Here is a 17,044-nt window from a genome sequence, read left to right on the forward strand (position 1 = left end):
GATCCTCCTGTAGCAAAGGTTATATTACAAAGAACAAATTTGATTCCAAAACCAAAAACCCTCTTCCTTTTCAAAGATTACTTAATTTTGTTAATACAGTAGCTATAAAGTACAGGGCCCTATTCTGCCAGCCTTGCATACAGCCCCACTGAAATTAATGGATTCGTTGATTATACAGAATAAGGCTCACTAATGTTTGAGTGCTACAGATTCTCTACAATAACTCAAATCCTGTCTCTGATTTTAAGACAGGCCAATCCGTACACTTGCATTGCTTCATTCATGCTGTAATTCATCCCCCACATATTAACACTGGACTGAAGATCACTGTCTAGCTGAAGAAGAGTTATAATAGATCATTCCCTCTAGTGTTACCCTAGTTAATTAGCATTCATATACTTTTCAATAAGTTTGTTAAACAAGAATTTTAGATAACATACCATTAGCCACATATCCCAGTTGAGGAATAAGTTGTTCATCCTTACAATTTTCACGTCCTGGTACAAGACGTTGGTATCTTGTGGGATGTGGATTTCCATCCACATCCACTAGGAATGGGGGAGGCATGAGATGTGGAGCCTGTTGGGTCTGTTCATCCAGCACATAGTTATTAGCATCACGGATCAGTGGTCGATAATCCGTATGGAAGAACATCTGATCTGGAATCTACATGAAGGACAATTTAGTAAGAGGTGAGTGTCCACTAACAGCAGTCTGCTTTGGAACGGTTTCTGCACCCACAGAACACAACTCCGACACTGGGGATCTGCAGGGCCAATTACATGATGAAGAACACAAATGCGTTCTATATCCAAGGCTTGAAAATTCTGACGCCATGGAGCAAACTTCAGCAGCAGGATATGCCAAGCGAGGCAGGAAGAGTGCCTTGTACCCCTTTCTAATGATTCTCCTTGGACAGCTTAAAGAATGACATTGCTGGAGTCTGGAAGTAAGCGTGCAGTCCTCCACGCACCATAATGAAGAGCAGATGGAGAAATAACAAAAGTTAATCATTTAAGTAGATGGGGAAGAGAGTGAGAATGAGGTAGCCAGATGCCAACAGGAGCTCAGAAGACCAAGTTTCACATTTCCTGTAAACTAAACATAATTCTATTATAGGCTACAAAAAAATCCAAAGCCAAAACCACTACTGGTCCCACCACTACTCATATCCCAGAATGTATCTGAAAAGGCCTCATTTCATTTTTATTATAGCAGAGCAGCAGTTCTGCTCTATTTAAGGTTCAGAGTCACTGTTTGAAAGGCGACTATTTTAAGTGCACTAAAATCCACATGCTGACTCAGAATGTCTTGAAATCCACATGTTGACTGTACCTCACGAGCGTGTGGTACAAATTTAGGCTCATGTGTGTAAAGGGTTCCTAAGATACAGCCCCCCAAAAATGGTGTTTACAAAAATCACCTGGTGGTGCTAACTCTTTTTGCCCACACATGGGTCTCAAACTATAGCTCTGATCCGCTCCAAACTGGTATCACCCTTAGGAATTTATCTAGTGCTTGGACCCACTTCCCCTTTGGAGAAGCACATTTCAAAAGCTATTGAAGGTAAAAGTTTAAAACTCCAGGTAAGCATGAGTGAAACTGACATGCCAAAGAGAACAAAATGCAGCCAGACCATGGGCCCTGGTAAAGCCAGAGGGCTTCCATACAGTTATTACAAATGCTGGGAGGTGACATCCTATGGTCACTGAACCTGAGCTACACCTATGTACCGCAAGGGCAAACCCTACCCTTGGCAGCTTCCAAGTGTGCCCTGTACACGTTCCTTGCTCTTTGCCTGCATTCTGCAAAGGCTCTTTTTGGAAGTTTGGCACTGAGACCAACATGTCTACTTTACAGAGCTCAAAAATCCACAAGGAGACACTGATTCTACTGTAGAAGCGTTGTCAAGGAAATTAGTGTTAATTTAAACAGAGGAAAGATGAAAGACTCTAGTAAGCAGTTAGGATAATGCACTCATGCCTCAACCTTCTGAGCAATGGGACTAAGTGGGATCAAAGAAAAGTTGCTCATAACATTTTCTGATTCTTATACCTATTTTGGTGTAGAGCTAAGGAATAGAGGGGGGTCAGAGCTGAGTGGGGGGATGCAGGGCTGTGTTAGAGCAGTGCATGAGGTGTGGGGAATGGGAGGTGGTGTGGGGAATGCCCCTTTGCCAACCTTCATCCCTTAGTGCTGTGCTCTTACACAGCTACTGAGGAGCCAGCACACCTCGATAATGACCCTTATTAGCGTAAGGGAACATCCAAACATTATGTTTTTGAAAATCTAGTTCAATGGTTAGAACTTTGACAAATAACTAGGGTTCCAAAAGAGTAGTTTTTCTATGATCCCTCAATGAATAAAGGATCATCCTCAATAGGACCTTTCCTTTCTGAGCGCTCAGAAGCACTGACGGAGCAGAATCAATAAGGAGGGGAAGCTGGAATTCATCTTCTTTAGTGACATACTTCGGAGGAAGGGAACTGGAGCCATCTGTGCCCTCCCTCCCCAGCTCCCTGTGACTGCTCAACTAGGTTAAAGGAGGGGGCGCCGAGGCTCACCAATAAGGGGGAAGGAATCCAGAACTCTCCACCTTCTGGATGCTGCCTCCACCAGTGAAAGGGGCTCCTCCTGTCCCTTCCTGCCTCCAACTTGCGTGTCACTCCTCGCAGCCATGCCTCCATCCCTCCCCACAGCCCTTCCTAGTTTACCAGGGCCATGGACTGAGTGGCAAAGCAGAGGAAGGAGCAGGTGGACATGTGGAGAGGCCTTGGAGGAGCAGGCACGGGGGGGTGGTCAGAGATGGGTATGATGAAGAGAATATTAGAGGAGTCAGAGCAGTGTAAGAGCAGCAGAGAGGCATCTGAGCAGAGATGGAAAATATGGGGGTGCTGGGAAGGAGTGGGGTGCAAAGGAAGGGATGTCAGCTGTCTGAGCAGTGGGCTTCAGCTCTGTCCCACCAAAATCCTCCACATACATGCCCCCATATTTGTCCCCTTGCTTCAAAAAAGTCCCCAATGACTTCACGGTAGTCCCTGAACTTGCGTGCATCCTCTCCCCAGCTCCTCTATCTATGGGTCCCATGCCAAAATCTGCCTCATCACAGGGATGGACTGAGGAGGGAGAACATGGATGCGCTGGACAAGCAGAGAGGCCAGAGACAAGGTTACGATGGGGGAGCAAAGGAACTAACATGAAGCCAATGCATTCTGCGATCAGAGTAATCATTGACAAGAAGCCAGAGGCAATGGAAGGGGAGAGCTGGGCTGTGGTGCATGGGGATGCAGAAAAATTATTTTTAGAAAACCAAGAACATTAAATGTCCAAGAATTTCGTTCCCTCAAAGTTAAAGTTATCCAGTGGTACCTCATGCTCTTCCAGAATGGGGAGAGTGGCTACACTGAAACTTCTGAAAATCAGGACATACAAAGTTAAGGTACATGCTCAATTCACAATGCAACCTTAACTCTGCCCGCTTTGAATGGTTCCCCAATGTGCTGATAGCTCAGGCAATGATTTAGTCGTGGATATTTTTAGTATAAGTCATGGACAGGTCACAGCCAAACAAAAATTCACAGCCGGTGACCTGTCCATGACTTACACTATAAATACCCCTGACTAAATCTGGGGGGGAGGAAGGAGGGAAACGATGCAATTTGATGGGGTGAAAAATGTGTAAGAACAACAAAAAAGACTGAATTATGTCCAAACAAAAAGGCCTACTGATATAACTTAAGGACTGTATAAAGATCATGCCTGGTAAACAGTGAAATGTGGGATCAGAAATCAGTGAACCAAAATTTATGTGTCACAAATTAGGCCTAATCAGTGAACCAAGTAATGAGAGGGTAGGCTAGTCTGCCCATCGCTCCCCTTTAGGAGTCTTAAAAAGAAAAGATTTCTGGGAAATATTAGAAGCAGCAGCTGTCTGCCAACAAACATTGCAGCAGGATTTAATATTATGGCTGCCACCTCCACCATCTCCTGGGATCACACACCTTCTCCATCCTAATCCTGAGAGATACCTTGACTGGACAGGGACCCAGGTGACATCACCACTTCCACCAGCTTCATCCCAAACATCACCTGGGATGTTAGAACAGATGCACACACACACACACACACACACACACACACACACACACACTCTGTAGGAGAGCGCATTCTTTTCCTTCCATTTCCTTTTGCCTTTGAAGTCCAGCTTAGCTGGCCAAGACTATATATTCTGCAACACACCTGTAAGCCTGTGACCAGAAAGACAGCTAACTGTAATTCCCTAAACACCCGATGTTGGTACAAGTTTGCCAGGTCTCAGATTGGCTGATAACATGTTCTGTGCTTATGTTTCTTCAGCAGTGAGGTTACAAGTGAGAGTCAACACAAGAGACAGAAGAAGCATTTTCTAATCTTTGCTGTTCTCCCACCCCCCTCCCCTTGTGTGAGCTTTTCTTGTTTTGTCTTCTAGGAAATGGGATTAGATTTTAAGAATAAAAACAATAATGAGACCTCCAGCCTCTCTCAACTAAAAATTCTTCTCTTTTCCCCAATAGGACAGTTATCATCGTCTTTAATATAATCTAAAAAACGCTCAAGACAAGGGAATTTCCTTCTTAAAACTCTCTCCAGCTAAAGAGAAAGGGAACAAGGGTTATAATTAAAATGAAAGCCTTACCTAATAGTTAGGGCCCTACCAAATTCACAGCCATGGAAAAACGCATGACGGACCATGAAATCTGGTCTTCCCATGAAATCTGGTCTTTTGTGTGCTTTTACCCTATACAGATTTCACAGAAGAGAACAGCGTTTCTCAAATTGGGGGTCCTGACCCAAAAGGGAGTTGCAAAGGTGTCACAAGGATATTGTGTGTGTGGGCGAGGGGAGGGGGGGGTCCACGATCAGTGTTCCCTCTAATTTTTCCAACCCAGGTGCGGAATGAATTGTTATGTTCACCAATATGGAGGTGATGTGTGACACATCACCTTAATATTGGTGCACATAACAAAATTCATGTGGTGGGGGTGGGGCCGAGGGGTTCGGAGTGTGCAACAGGGCTCAGGGCTGGGGCAGAGGGTTGGGGTGCAGGGGGTGAGGGCTCCGGCTGGGCATGCAGGCTCTGGGGTGGAGGCGGGGATGAGGGGTTTGGGGTGCAGGAGGGTGCTTCGGGGCTACAGCAGGGAGAGAGCTCTCTCTCCCCGCAGCAGCACCTGTGCTGTGGTGGGGAGGTGGGGAGAGGCACCTCTCCCCGCCGCAGCAGTTCTGGGGCTGGAGCTGCAGGATAGGCACCCCTCCCCCAGTAGGTCCTGGCCGGGGCTGGGTATGGACCAGGGGAGGGGCGCCGTGGCAGATCTGGGCCGGGGTAGGGGCGCCTCGGGCTGCGCCAGAATTGGCCATGGCAGGTTCAGGCTGTGGCAGAATTGGGGCAGGGGAGGGACGCCCCGGCCACAGCAGGTCTGGGCCGCAGCAGAGTTGGGGCTGGTGGAGGGGTGCTGCAGCCAGGCTAGGTTGAAGCGGGGGAGAGGTGCCCCCTCCCCGGCTGCAGCAGGTCTCTAGGCAGGTTCCCTGAGCACCTGCGCGGCGTTAAATAGGCTGCTGTGCAGCCATGCGGCTTACAGGGAAGTTAGGTCACAGTATTGCCACCCTTACTTCTGCACTGCCTTCAGAGCTGGGCAGCTGGAGAGCAGCAGCTGTTGGCCAGGCACCCAGCTCTGAAGGCAGCGCCCCGCCAGCAGCAGTGCACAAGTAAGGGTGGCAATACCATACCATGCCACCCTGACTTCTGCACTGGGCCTTCAGAGCTGGAGGGTCGAAAAGTGGCGACAGCTGACTGAGGGCCCAGCTCTGCAGGCAGCAGCGCAGAAGTAAGGGTGGCAATACCATACCATGGCATCCTTACTTCTGCGCCATCCTTATTTCTGTGCTGGTGCTGATGGCGGCTCTGCCTTCAGAGCTGGGCTACCGCAGCCGCCACTCTCCAGCTGCCCAGCTGTGAAGGCAGCGCCACTGCCAGCAACAGCGCAGAAGTAGGGGTAGCAGTACCGCAACCCCCTACAATAACCTTGCACCCCCCACACACTCCTTTTTCAGTCAGGACCCCCTACAATTACACCACCATGAAATTTCAGATTTAAATAGCTGAAATCATGAAATTTACCATTTTTAAAATCCTATGACCACGAAATTGACCAAAATGGACCTTGAATTTGGTATGGCCCTACTAATACTTCACATGTAAAAAGCTCTGTGTTCCCTTTTCTGTATCTTTAATAAAAGGTTTTAAAGGATTTTTAATTATACGTATGATATGGTACTAAGCAGGCTGAGGTCTCTGTATACCAAACCCTGTTTAATGCTGTCTCATGTTGGACAGCTTCATGGCCATGTTTACACCTGTGTCTCTTTGGGTCCATTTATTTCACATAAATGGATACAAAAGCACTTTAGGACAAAGTCTAACATCTTCTCTTTGCTTAGGCAAAACTTGAGTTTAGGCTGGGTTTAGCAAAGAGGAGTTACCTACACCTGGCCTACACTCAAACACTGAGCCTAACTCCGCACAGTCCACCCCAGACTACTTTACCCTTGCCCTAAGGATTACATCTGAGACATTGCCTTCATGTGTCCCTCTCTAAGCTGTGGAGACCAAAATCACATATGCCACTGAACGGCTGACAATCCCCCTGGCAAGAACAGCCCTGTGTGCTGCTACCGACACAAACTACAGAACTCAGCAATGAAATCAGGCATACTTGATCTCTCAAGGTACATGTGCACCTTTCCTCCTATCACAGTGACAGCTCTTCCAATCTGCTCCAATTGATCCCTGCTCCATTCAATACATGTACATAACAAAGTGAATGAAACCAAAGTGCATGCAGATAAATGCCACAATACCTACTTGGAACATGACTACAAGAATGTGCCATTGTTTGTGTTGTTTTTCATGTCTACCTATGGCTCCACCCTACTGAACTATTCCCAGTAGCAACTACCAGCTCCAGAGGGAAGAGTTAAGGTTAAATTTCAGGAGTGTCTGTACCTTACACTTCTTTCTTTCCTAATTTTCAGAGGTCTAAGAAAAGAAATCTGGAGCATTTATTATATGAGTTAATCTCATCACTTTCTTTGATGTAGAAAAAGGCATCACTGAACAATAATTATCTAGTCAATTTTCTGTTCAGTTTGCACACGGAAGAAAGGATTTTATTGGATCTCGCAGAACATGACACCAACTGACCACCTATGTTGGAGAAAAGAACTTGTGTAAAATTTAAAAGAATAGCAGTGACACATTTTGATCAAATAAAACCCTTCTCTCTTCCTTAAGATGCCTACAGACCTTCTTTGGTGTTCGGATTGCTTTTTCACAAAGTGACACTTTTCCTTGCCAGGTTAAGTTAATAACATGTAGTGCAGTCACATTCTCTCCAGGTTTGCCAAACATCCTCTATTCCCACTACCAAAAGAAAATTTACTGTGGGATATTTAAACACATGCAGATTTTGATTTAGAGAACCAGTGACTGCCACATAATTCAAGTACCATTTTAGAGCTCATCATGAGAGAAGTACCATAAACAACACTTCCCAAACAAAACCAGCCCAAAATGCAGAAAAGTCTAAGATTCAGTCAACCCACCTTTTCATAATATTTATTGCATCCAAAACCAAATAATAGCAGATGCCCATGTGAGTCTGTGCAGGCAAAATGCTGTCCATCTGGCGAGAATTTGCAATCAAAAACAGCACCATGGCCCTGGCCTTCAATCTGTAACATACAAACACAGCATACCCATTTTAAAACATTTATTTTCTAGACTAGCTTCAATATGACGATTTAATCAGACATACTTCAGATTCTTCAAATATCATTATATAACTGCACACATATTCTGTTTATAGGTCCCAATTTAATATAAGATCCATCTCACCAATGAAATGGAATTTCATTAATTCCCCCCCTCCCCATTTAGCTATTTTTTAAAATTTACAATTCTCAGTTAAGTTTTAAGTTAGTGTCCCATCTTTCCTAAATCTTAATGTCAAAACTTAATGCCAACACCCTTAAAGCTCCATTATGAAAAAGTTGGTCAAAAACATTCCATTGATTTTCAGAGATGTAAACATGATAGATTACCAAATGACTTGGTATTATTCTTAAAATAATTCTTAAAATCCTTCCTTCCTAAAGCCCAGTTTCATACAAATGTGAAAATATTCCCTGACAATTCTTACCATGTTAAAGTAATTGCGAATTTTTGTTCCTTTGTCAAGGTCCCAAACAAAAATGTTCCCATCATGACCTGCAGAAAGCATGATCCTTTGGTCAAATGGATGTGCTTCCAAAACAAAAACTTCATCATCATGGCCCTGTGATGAAAGCAAAGTAGGAAAAGAAAGTAATGTTTCTATATAACAGCTCAATGTGCAACTAAATATTTATTTTGAGGTCAGTGATATGTAAGCGTATCAGATTAGAACTGTATCACTCTTCAGTCACTGTTCTGAGGACTTTTAGCTCCGTTTACTATCATTCACTATCTCATAGCCCAGATTCCCAGCTGGGCAAAGGTAAAGTGGAGGCCAACAAAGAGGACAGTTGCAGCTCCCTGATCTTGGAGCTACTTTAATACAAGCTGGCTATGGCCCTAAGAGGCCCTTATGTCAGCCAGCAATTGCTGGAGAGCAGCAGCACCATGCTAATTTCCTCTCTCCCCATAATACACACTCCTTAAACCAGGACTCAGGAGAAGCATACAGCTGACCTACTTCAGAAGTAAGACATTACTTAGTGCCTGGAAGGATGGCAGACTCCAGCCCTTAATCTTGTTCTGGACACAGAAGTACAGAATTTTGAAATATACACTGGATTTTTACTCACAGATAAACTATGAAGAAGCTGTCCCGTGGTCGAGTTCCACACTTTCAAAAGGAAGTTGTTGACCGCAGTGATGACAGTGGTATCATATCGATCCCAAGCCACCATAGTAACCTTCAGTTTAGTTACTTTGTCCTCCCCAGATACCAAGTTGTTACTGTGGAAATTCATAATTGAAAAAGTACAAATCATACCTCAGTAACTATAAGCAAAACCTCTCAGTAGCAATTCAATTGGAAATTAGTGGGAGACTGGCTGTCACCACTATACTGTATACCAGGGATCGGCAACCTTTGGCATGCGGCCCGTCAGGGTGTGGGCCGAAGGATGTGCTGGCCGCCGCTTCCCGCAGCCCCCATTGGCCTGGAACGGCGAACCGCGGCCAATGGGAGCTGCGATCGGCTTAACCTGCGGACGCTGCAGGTAAACAAACTGTCCCGGCCCGCCAGCAGATTTCCCTGACGGGCCACGTGCCAAAGGTTGCCGATCCCTGCTGTATACTATTGGGTATAACAGGACCGTGAAGTTTGATTGAATTTGAAAATAAATAATGGTTCATGCAATTCTAGAATATATTTTGTTGTGGTGGAAGCAGGATACAGGAAATATTAAATACATCTGACATTAACCTTAATCCTTCACTTCTCTATTTGAGTAAATCAGCTCTTACTATTATTAAACATTTACACTGCAGCAGCACTTACAGGCTGCAACCAGCTTCAGCTCCATTGTGTTAGGTGCTGTACAAACATATAATGAATGACAGACCTTGCCCCAAGGAGCTTACAACTGAGGTAGGAAGAATTTTTCTCTCCTTAGTCTTAAAATAATTTTTTGTTTTGAAACTGTGGAAATTTGAGAGAGGCATGCACGTCCATGCAATTTATAAACATTTGGAATTCATAACCATATTTACAAAACTGCGGAAAAGTTGGTTTATATTGAAAGATTTTCACTCTCATTGAAAAGCTGAAGTAGTTTCACTTCCTTTTCTATGTAACAGATTAATTTTCTAGGCAAAAGAATGATCATTTCCCCCTTTTTCCAGAAGGCACATTTTTTTTTTTTAAACACCCACCACTGTTATTTGCTATAGTAAACTCCATCATGAGTACCTACTGGTTAAATAAATCTAAATTATAGTTAGATGGCCACCTTAAAGATGTTTAGTGCTACACATGTAACTTTTGAGAGATACATATATATTTTCTGAAACAGCAGAGGGAAATGGACAGAATTGTCCAGCAGGTCTTTTCCATCTCTATTTTCTATGCCTGTGTTTGTTCTAATACTGGGCCACTTATTGAAGTCATTTGAAGAACAAGCAAAAAAAAACCACCCTAAAAATTAAAAACCCAACCAGCATATCAAATCTTACATCATGTTGCATCTCCAACAGGAAAAAAAAATAATGTTAAGAAACACTATGAAAACATTCAGATAAAAGTCTTATAACCATATTAGATGAAGCAATAAAGAAATCCCAAAATATATTTTAAAAGGGACATAATATGGAAAAAAAATAAAAGAACAAAGTTCAGACCTTTTCAGCATTTTTCTGCTTTCTGCCATTTGTTTTCAACTATATAAGACGATTTCCAGAATGACCTCACACCCTTTTACTGAAAACATTAATTCACTAGCATTCTAACTGTAATTGCAGAAAATATTCACTATACATTAATGACGGGGTGATCCATGAAAAATTATTGAATTCATATGATTCAACACCAAGATGAATCACAGGATGTACTTCGTTTATTTTTGTCAATTCTTAGTTTAGTTTTAATGTTTATTATAATACTTCATAGTATATAATAAATATAATATGGCATATTTTGTAAAAATAAAGAAATCTTTGGAATTTAAGGCCACACTACAGCAACTACAATTGAATCTTCACTGATAGGTGGGAGAAACCACACTTTTTTTGTGCGTCTTATAAAACGTGCAGCTCAAACTGCACACAAGCGAGGTTGCACTACAGCAGAGGTGGGCAAACTACGGCCCGCGGGCTGGACCGTCCTGCCCAGCCGTTGAGCCCCCGGCCCCTCCCCTGCTGCTTTGCCACCACGCGGGCAGCACTCTGGGCGGCGGGGTTGCGCGCTCCTGCCAAGCAGCGTGTCTGGCTCCGGCCGGGCGGCATGGCTGCCAAACATGCTGCTCTGAGCGGCATGGTAAGGGGGCCGGGGGGCTGGATAAGGGGCGGGGGGGGGGTCTGTCAGTGGACAGGGAGCAGGGGGTTGTTGGATGGGGCGGAGGTTCGGGGACGGAGGGGGAGCGGTCAGGGGCTGGGGAACAGGGGGGGTTGGATAAGTGTGGGAGTCCCGGGGGGGCTGTCGGGGGCGGGGGTGTGGATAGGGATCAGGAGACGGGGATCGGGGGGGTTGGATAGGTGTAGGAGTCCTGGGGAGCCTGTCAGGGGGCAGGGGTGTGGAAGTCAGGAGACAGGGAGCAGGAGGGGTTGGATGGGGGTGGGATCCCGGGGGGGGGGGGGGGGGGGGGGGGGGGGGGGGGGGGGGGGGGGGGGGGTGGGGGGGGGGGGGGGGGGGGGGGGGGGGGGGGGGGGGGGGGGGGGGGGTGGGGGTGGGGGGGGGGGGGGGGGGGGGGGGGGGGGGGGGGGGGGGGGGGGGGGGTGTGGGGGGGGGGGGGGGGGGGGGGGGGGGGGGGGGGGGGGGGGGGGGGGGAGGGGGGGGGGGGGGGGGGGGGGGGGGGGGGGGGGGGGGGGGGGGGGGGCCAGGCTGTTTGGGGAGGCACAGCCTTCCCTACCCTGCCCTCCATACAGTTTTGCAAAGCCAATGTGGCCCTCGGGCCAAAAAGTTTGCCCACCCCTGCACTACAGCTTCTTTCCGAGAGAGAGAGACTATTCAACATTCTAGTTTCTTATGTTAAATAGGAAGAATGTGCGATCCATGGGAGCGATGAAACTGCTGAGTAGATATGTTAACAGATTAATTTCAAAGTTAATTAAAATGTTCAGAAGAATTGTCATTTAATGGACAAGGACACAGCACTTTCAATACACATCAAGCTACATGCACTGAGATTAATTCAAAATATAAAATACAACATTTTTCAAATTAGTTGCTGGAAAGGTTTTGTTCTTACACATAGATGATGACACAATATAAATTAGTGTTTTGCTTTCTTTTACCCTGTCATTTTAGTAGCCATATCCAGGACTATACTCTTCCATTCCTGCTGCTGGTATTGCCATATTCTTGCTGTTCCATCTCTGCTCCCACTGACAAATCTTAAGCTGTAGACAAATGTGGAAAAAATAAGTCACGTAATTTGTCAGCATCAAAGCCAGAGAATATTTAATCTTTCTTTCTATTTTGTTTGTACATCTCTGTTCCAGAGTGTAATGAGAAAACAATGAGTTTATATTTTTTCTATTAGATATTGTACACAAGATTAATTACAGTTACAGCTAGCAGATGGCCTTGGAGCGAATTCAATGTTGTATTTCATATAAGCTGCACTTTCTCTTTTTAACGACATCACTGAATCCCTTGAAACAGTTTATAACGGCAGCAGAAAAGAAAATATATGGCCAGGTTCTACTATAAGTTATACTGTATTAACATTTGTACAGATTATGCCCAAATCTGCCAATGAATAGTGCTGTTTGTGAAGAAGAATGTACACAGCTTTATTTTTCAAGCTATTTTAGGTTAAAATTAAATATTTAATAAAATGACACTCACCTACATAAAACTGTCATGGTCATCAATGAAACAATATTTAGTTTTTCTTGTCATAGAGAAATTCCCCAAGTATTGTACATTTAATTCAAGGATGCCCAGCAAAATTTTTTTACTCTTAAGAAAAAAAATTCACCTGAAGCTTTCCGTGTAAAAATGCAAGCCTACACAATTATATTTTAATAAGTGATAGTTTCTTTTTTTTAAAGTTTAATTCTTACTGTAACGGAGAAAGAAGGGAAAAAACCACCTATAAATACACTTATGCTAGGTTCTTCCTTTACTTTGACTTTATTTTCTTTCAAGGACTTTTCATTACTCCTATAATCTAAACAGGGGGTTGTGGATTTTATATTAAAAGCATCAATATAATAGGCTGAGTGGGGAACTTGCAAGTGTCTAAGTGACTTAGGACTTTCGAGGAGACTTTTACACCTACATCACTTAGGCCAGATCTGCATTAGGAGGACTTTGCTGGTTTAACTATACCAGCTCGCTACACAGGCAAAGCACTCCTACAGTCTACATAGTTTATACTGGCAAAAAGGGCACAGTTCTGCCAGTATAAACTACAGTAGGAGCTTTTGCTGGCACAGCCACGTTGGTCAGAAATCACACCTCTTCACACCCCTGACCGACAGAGCCTTGCCAGCAAAGATCTGTAGTGCAGAGCTGGACTTAGGAACTTTTGAAAATTCTACCATGGGCCTTTTGGTTTTATTCTCTAACTCTCCTCCAGTGTTTATCTTCTAGATCAAAAGGTCTTGCAGGTAGGGACAGCGTATATATTAGTTTTCTGCAGAGTGCCAGCGACATTGTCAGAGGACAGCAAACAAATGTGAATAAAACATACCAAAGGAATGATAGCCAAGATATTAAGGTTTTAAATCCTGGTCCTGCAAAAGTGGAGCCAGTAGAAGGCTGGGGGTTTAGAGAGCAGATGCTGCATACGTACATTAACTACTTTACTTATTGTAATATGGATCCACAATAGAGTACACAGGGTAATATTCTTACTAAAAATCTGTACCGGCATTCATAATAATTCATGCCAGACACACAAGAGGTATTTCAGTTTGGGAAATATTAAGACTGCTACACAATATTAAACTCTATTAATATAGTTCCTCCACACAATGACACTTGGGGAAAAACGTGTACATAAACGACCAAAAAAATGTGGAGAGAATACTAAGCAACACATGGAGCATCTGTATTCTTGTGGAAAAAATTGGACTGTAGTGCTCTCTGCTGCTGATTACAAGGAGAACAATTAACTGAGAGCTGCTTTTAGGTAAGTTTCAATATATCTGAAATGGGAGGGATGAAATATGCTTTTGTTTTAAATGAATTGTTATCTATTTTATAAACAGATGTAATCTGACATTTGTACATGAAGATAAACTGCATCTCCCACTTCTCTTGAAGAGTGGTCCTCTGCTTTGTCCTTTACATACAAACCAACACAAATCCCAGAGCCAAAAACATGGGGGACGGGGAGTTTCCTGGCTACCCCTACACAGTACATCTTTCCCTACAGAACCTCCCAAAAGTTGAGATCAGCTAAGGTGCTTCATTGAATAGCACGTACATCTAAATATATGGGGACGGGAGGCAGCATGTTTGTAACTAAAAACGTGCTTCTCTTGCATGATTTTCAGAACTCTGTTTTGCTGAACTTCAAGGCATGGGAAGGACTATTTGCTTACTCAAGCCATTGCCCAAGATAGGCCTGACAGAAGAAATCAGACGTCAAGGAATTAGGTCAGTTAGTAGCGGTTGCTGTTCTTGTCTTGCAGTAGCATATCAGCACTTTTATCCGTTTGGAAAGCGTTTTAAAATATGCCAACTATTCGCTTAAAAAAAAAAAAAAAAAAAAAAAAAAAACCACTAATGGAAATGCCGCCCAAGAAGCCTATGCAATGGGGGCATATTTTTCTATTAAATCAGATACAAAAATAAAATAGCCCTCTTAATCCCAATATCTCTCTTACAGAAGTGAAATCAGTACATGATGGGGTCAGGACAAAAAGGGAGCCTTAGTTCTTAATTTCCTTGCTTTTGTTAAATATGAAATGCTAAATTAACAAAAAATTAGAGTCTAAATTAAATTAATTGCCTTCCCACACCATCTTTAAAAAACAAACAACAAAGGGAAAAAGGGGGAAATAAAACTGCCTTTTCATTCAGTATCACACTGGGTTCATGAGTTCTTTTGGCCAGCTGCACTGTTGATTGCATCACTAGGATGTTGATCCAAGCACATTTCTTTTGAAAAGAAAGAATTTTGCATTGTGCCTAAATGCAAAGGGAGGATTGTGCAATGAATAGTGGGGGAAGAGGACACAAGTAGCCTCCTCTTTTGTGTCTCAATGTAGGAAATGGGAAAAATACAGCTCATCTGAATTCAAGAACTACATTAACAAAGCACTACTGCTAGTGGTAGCTTCTCCAAATAGGGGCTGTGGTCATGGCCTCACCTCTTCTGAAATAGCCATCAAAGCTGGCTGACTGTTGCAAGGTTGGTACAATAACCACTCTCCTTGTGCTCTCTGGAGTTCCAGGAAGCATTGACCCTGCTTTCTGTAAGAAACATCATTGCTCTAAGGCAGTGGTTCTTAACCTTTACTGCAGCCTGCACCCCTTTGGTTCTCAAAATATGTTCTTGCACCCCTTATCAAAAATCGTTGAAGTAGGTCAGTTCTTTAAACTTAGATATATTTTTTGTTTGTATATTACAGTAATCGTTAAAAGAAAGTATAATGTTAATAAATACATAGGTTTGATGAAACAAAGTAATTGTACTTACATGCCTGTGCTTAATTTGTGTTTTTGATGATTTACCTTCTAAAAAAATCTGACATGTCTCGCACCCCCAGAAAGGGTATCTCGCACCCCCAGGTTAAGAACCACTGCTCTAAGGGTATTAGTCTGCACTAAAGCAAACAAAACCCCCAGAACTTGCATATTTTTAAAAACTTGCTCTAATGTGACTAAAGCCACAGAGCTGACAATCTAGATGAAATGTTTTAACCTGATGCAATTTCCAGCTGAAAAGTTATTAATGTTAGGAGATATACAGAAACCTAGGCTTCCTGGCACAGTTGGTCCTACTAGAATTACAAAAAATACAGACATGTCACTCAATGTGAACCTAATCCTACAAGGCATGGAGCACCTCCCATGAGATGCTTAGAACCCTCAATTCCTGTTAAACTCAACGAAGACTGAGGATGCTAAGCACTTTGCAGCAGCACAGCCCTCTAAAGCACGATGTCAAGTTTACTTAGTGGGTAACCTGTGTCTCCATGATAATTCTACCGTTTTTGTTAATCTTTCATTTAGGGCCAGATTCCAATCCCTTAGTCGTGTGGAATAGTACCACATTCCATGAGTATGATGTTCATCTTAATAAAGAGATGACTCAGGGGGGTGGAGGGGATGTGATAGAGATTTATAAAATCATGCATGATGTGGAGAAAGTGAACAGGGAAGTGTTATTTACCCCTTCACAAAATACAAGAACTAGGCGTCACCCAATGAAATTAACAGGCAGCAGGTTTAAAACAAACATAAGGAAATATTTCTTCACACAATGCACAATCAAGCTGTGGAATTATTTGCCAGGGGGTGTGGTGAAGGCCAAAAGCTCAACTGGGTTTAAAAAAAAAAAAAAGAAATGAATAAGTTCATGAAGGATAGGTCCATTAATGTCTATTAGCCAAGCTGGTCAGGGACACAATCCCTTCTTCTGGGTACCCCTAAACTTCAGACTGCCATAAGCTGGAACTGGACGACAGAGGATGGATCATTTGATAATTGCCCAGTTCTGTTCATTCCTTCTGAAGCATCTGGAACTAGCCACTGTCGGAAGACAGGATACTGCACTAGATGGACTGTTGTTCTGACCCAGCATGCCCATTTTTATTGTCTTATGTAATCCCACTGTACTCAATAACGCTACTTGCGGAGTACAAGTCTACTAAACAGAAATAAGGATACGGAACTGAGCACCTGATTTGTTTTTTCTAAACCATAAAAAAAAAAGAACTTACTATTTTTAGTGGTTTACTCCTGAGGGAATTCTGTGCCACCGCGCAATGCAGAATTTGCGCAGAAATAATATTCTGCGCAGAATTTCATTTTTCCCTGCAGAATCGGTGATGCATAACTGCTGGCCACTACTAGGCTCCCCAGCTTGCAGTGAGCGAAGCACCTGGCCTAGCAGGAATGGAGCCCTACGGCTCTGCACGCTCTGGCTGCTGGGCTTGATCCTCATCTGCCCGGGGATGGGAGTGGGCCTCGGAGACCCAGTTCTGGCAAAGGGTGAGGAAGGGCAGGGTTGCACCGTTTCCCCTGGCAGGACAGTAATGAAGCTGTGCAGAGCGGAGCCTGCAGCTGAGCTCGGGAGGGGTGTGTGTGTGTGTGTGTGTGTGTGTGTGTGTGTGTGTGTGTGTGTG

The 17,044-nt window shown here is 43.8% G+C and overlaps 1 protein-coding gene across 1 annotated transcript in view; it reads right to left on the bottom strand.

The window, feature by feature from the left end:
- BRWD3 (bromodomain and WD repeat domain containing 3) overlaps positions 1-17,044 on the bottom strand; it is an 87,640-nt gene that overhangs the window by 37,801 nt on the left and 32,795 nt on the right. Inside the window, exons 13-17 of the mRNA XM_026652936.1 lie at positions 12,032-12,136; positions 8,881-9,034; positions 8,235-8,369; positions 7,639-7,767; positions 441-666 (exon numbers count right to left, since the gene is read on the bottom strand). Of these exons, the coding sequence (XP_026508721.1) occupies positions 441-666; positions 7,639-7,767; positions 8,235-8,369; positions 8,881-9,034; positions 12,032-12,136 (749 nt within the window). The remainder of the gene's footprint in view (positions 1-440; positions 667-7,638; positions 7,768-8,234; positions 8,370-8,880; positions 9,035-12,031; positions 12,137-17,044) is intronic.

Source organism: Terrapene carolina, unplaced genomic scaffold (assembly GCF_002925995.2).
Source record: "Terrapene carolina triunguis isolate 2854851 unplaced genomic scaffold, T_m_triunguis-2.0 Scaffold131, whole genome shotgun sequence".
NCBI classification, from domain to species: domain Eukaryota; kingdom Metazoa; phylum Chordata; order Testudines; family Emydidae; genus Terrapene; species Terrapene triunguis.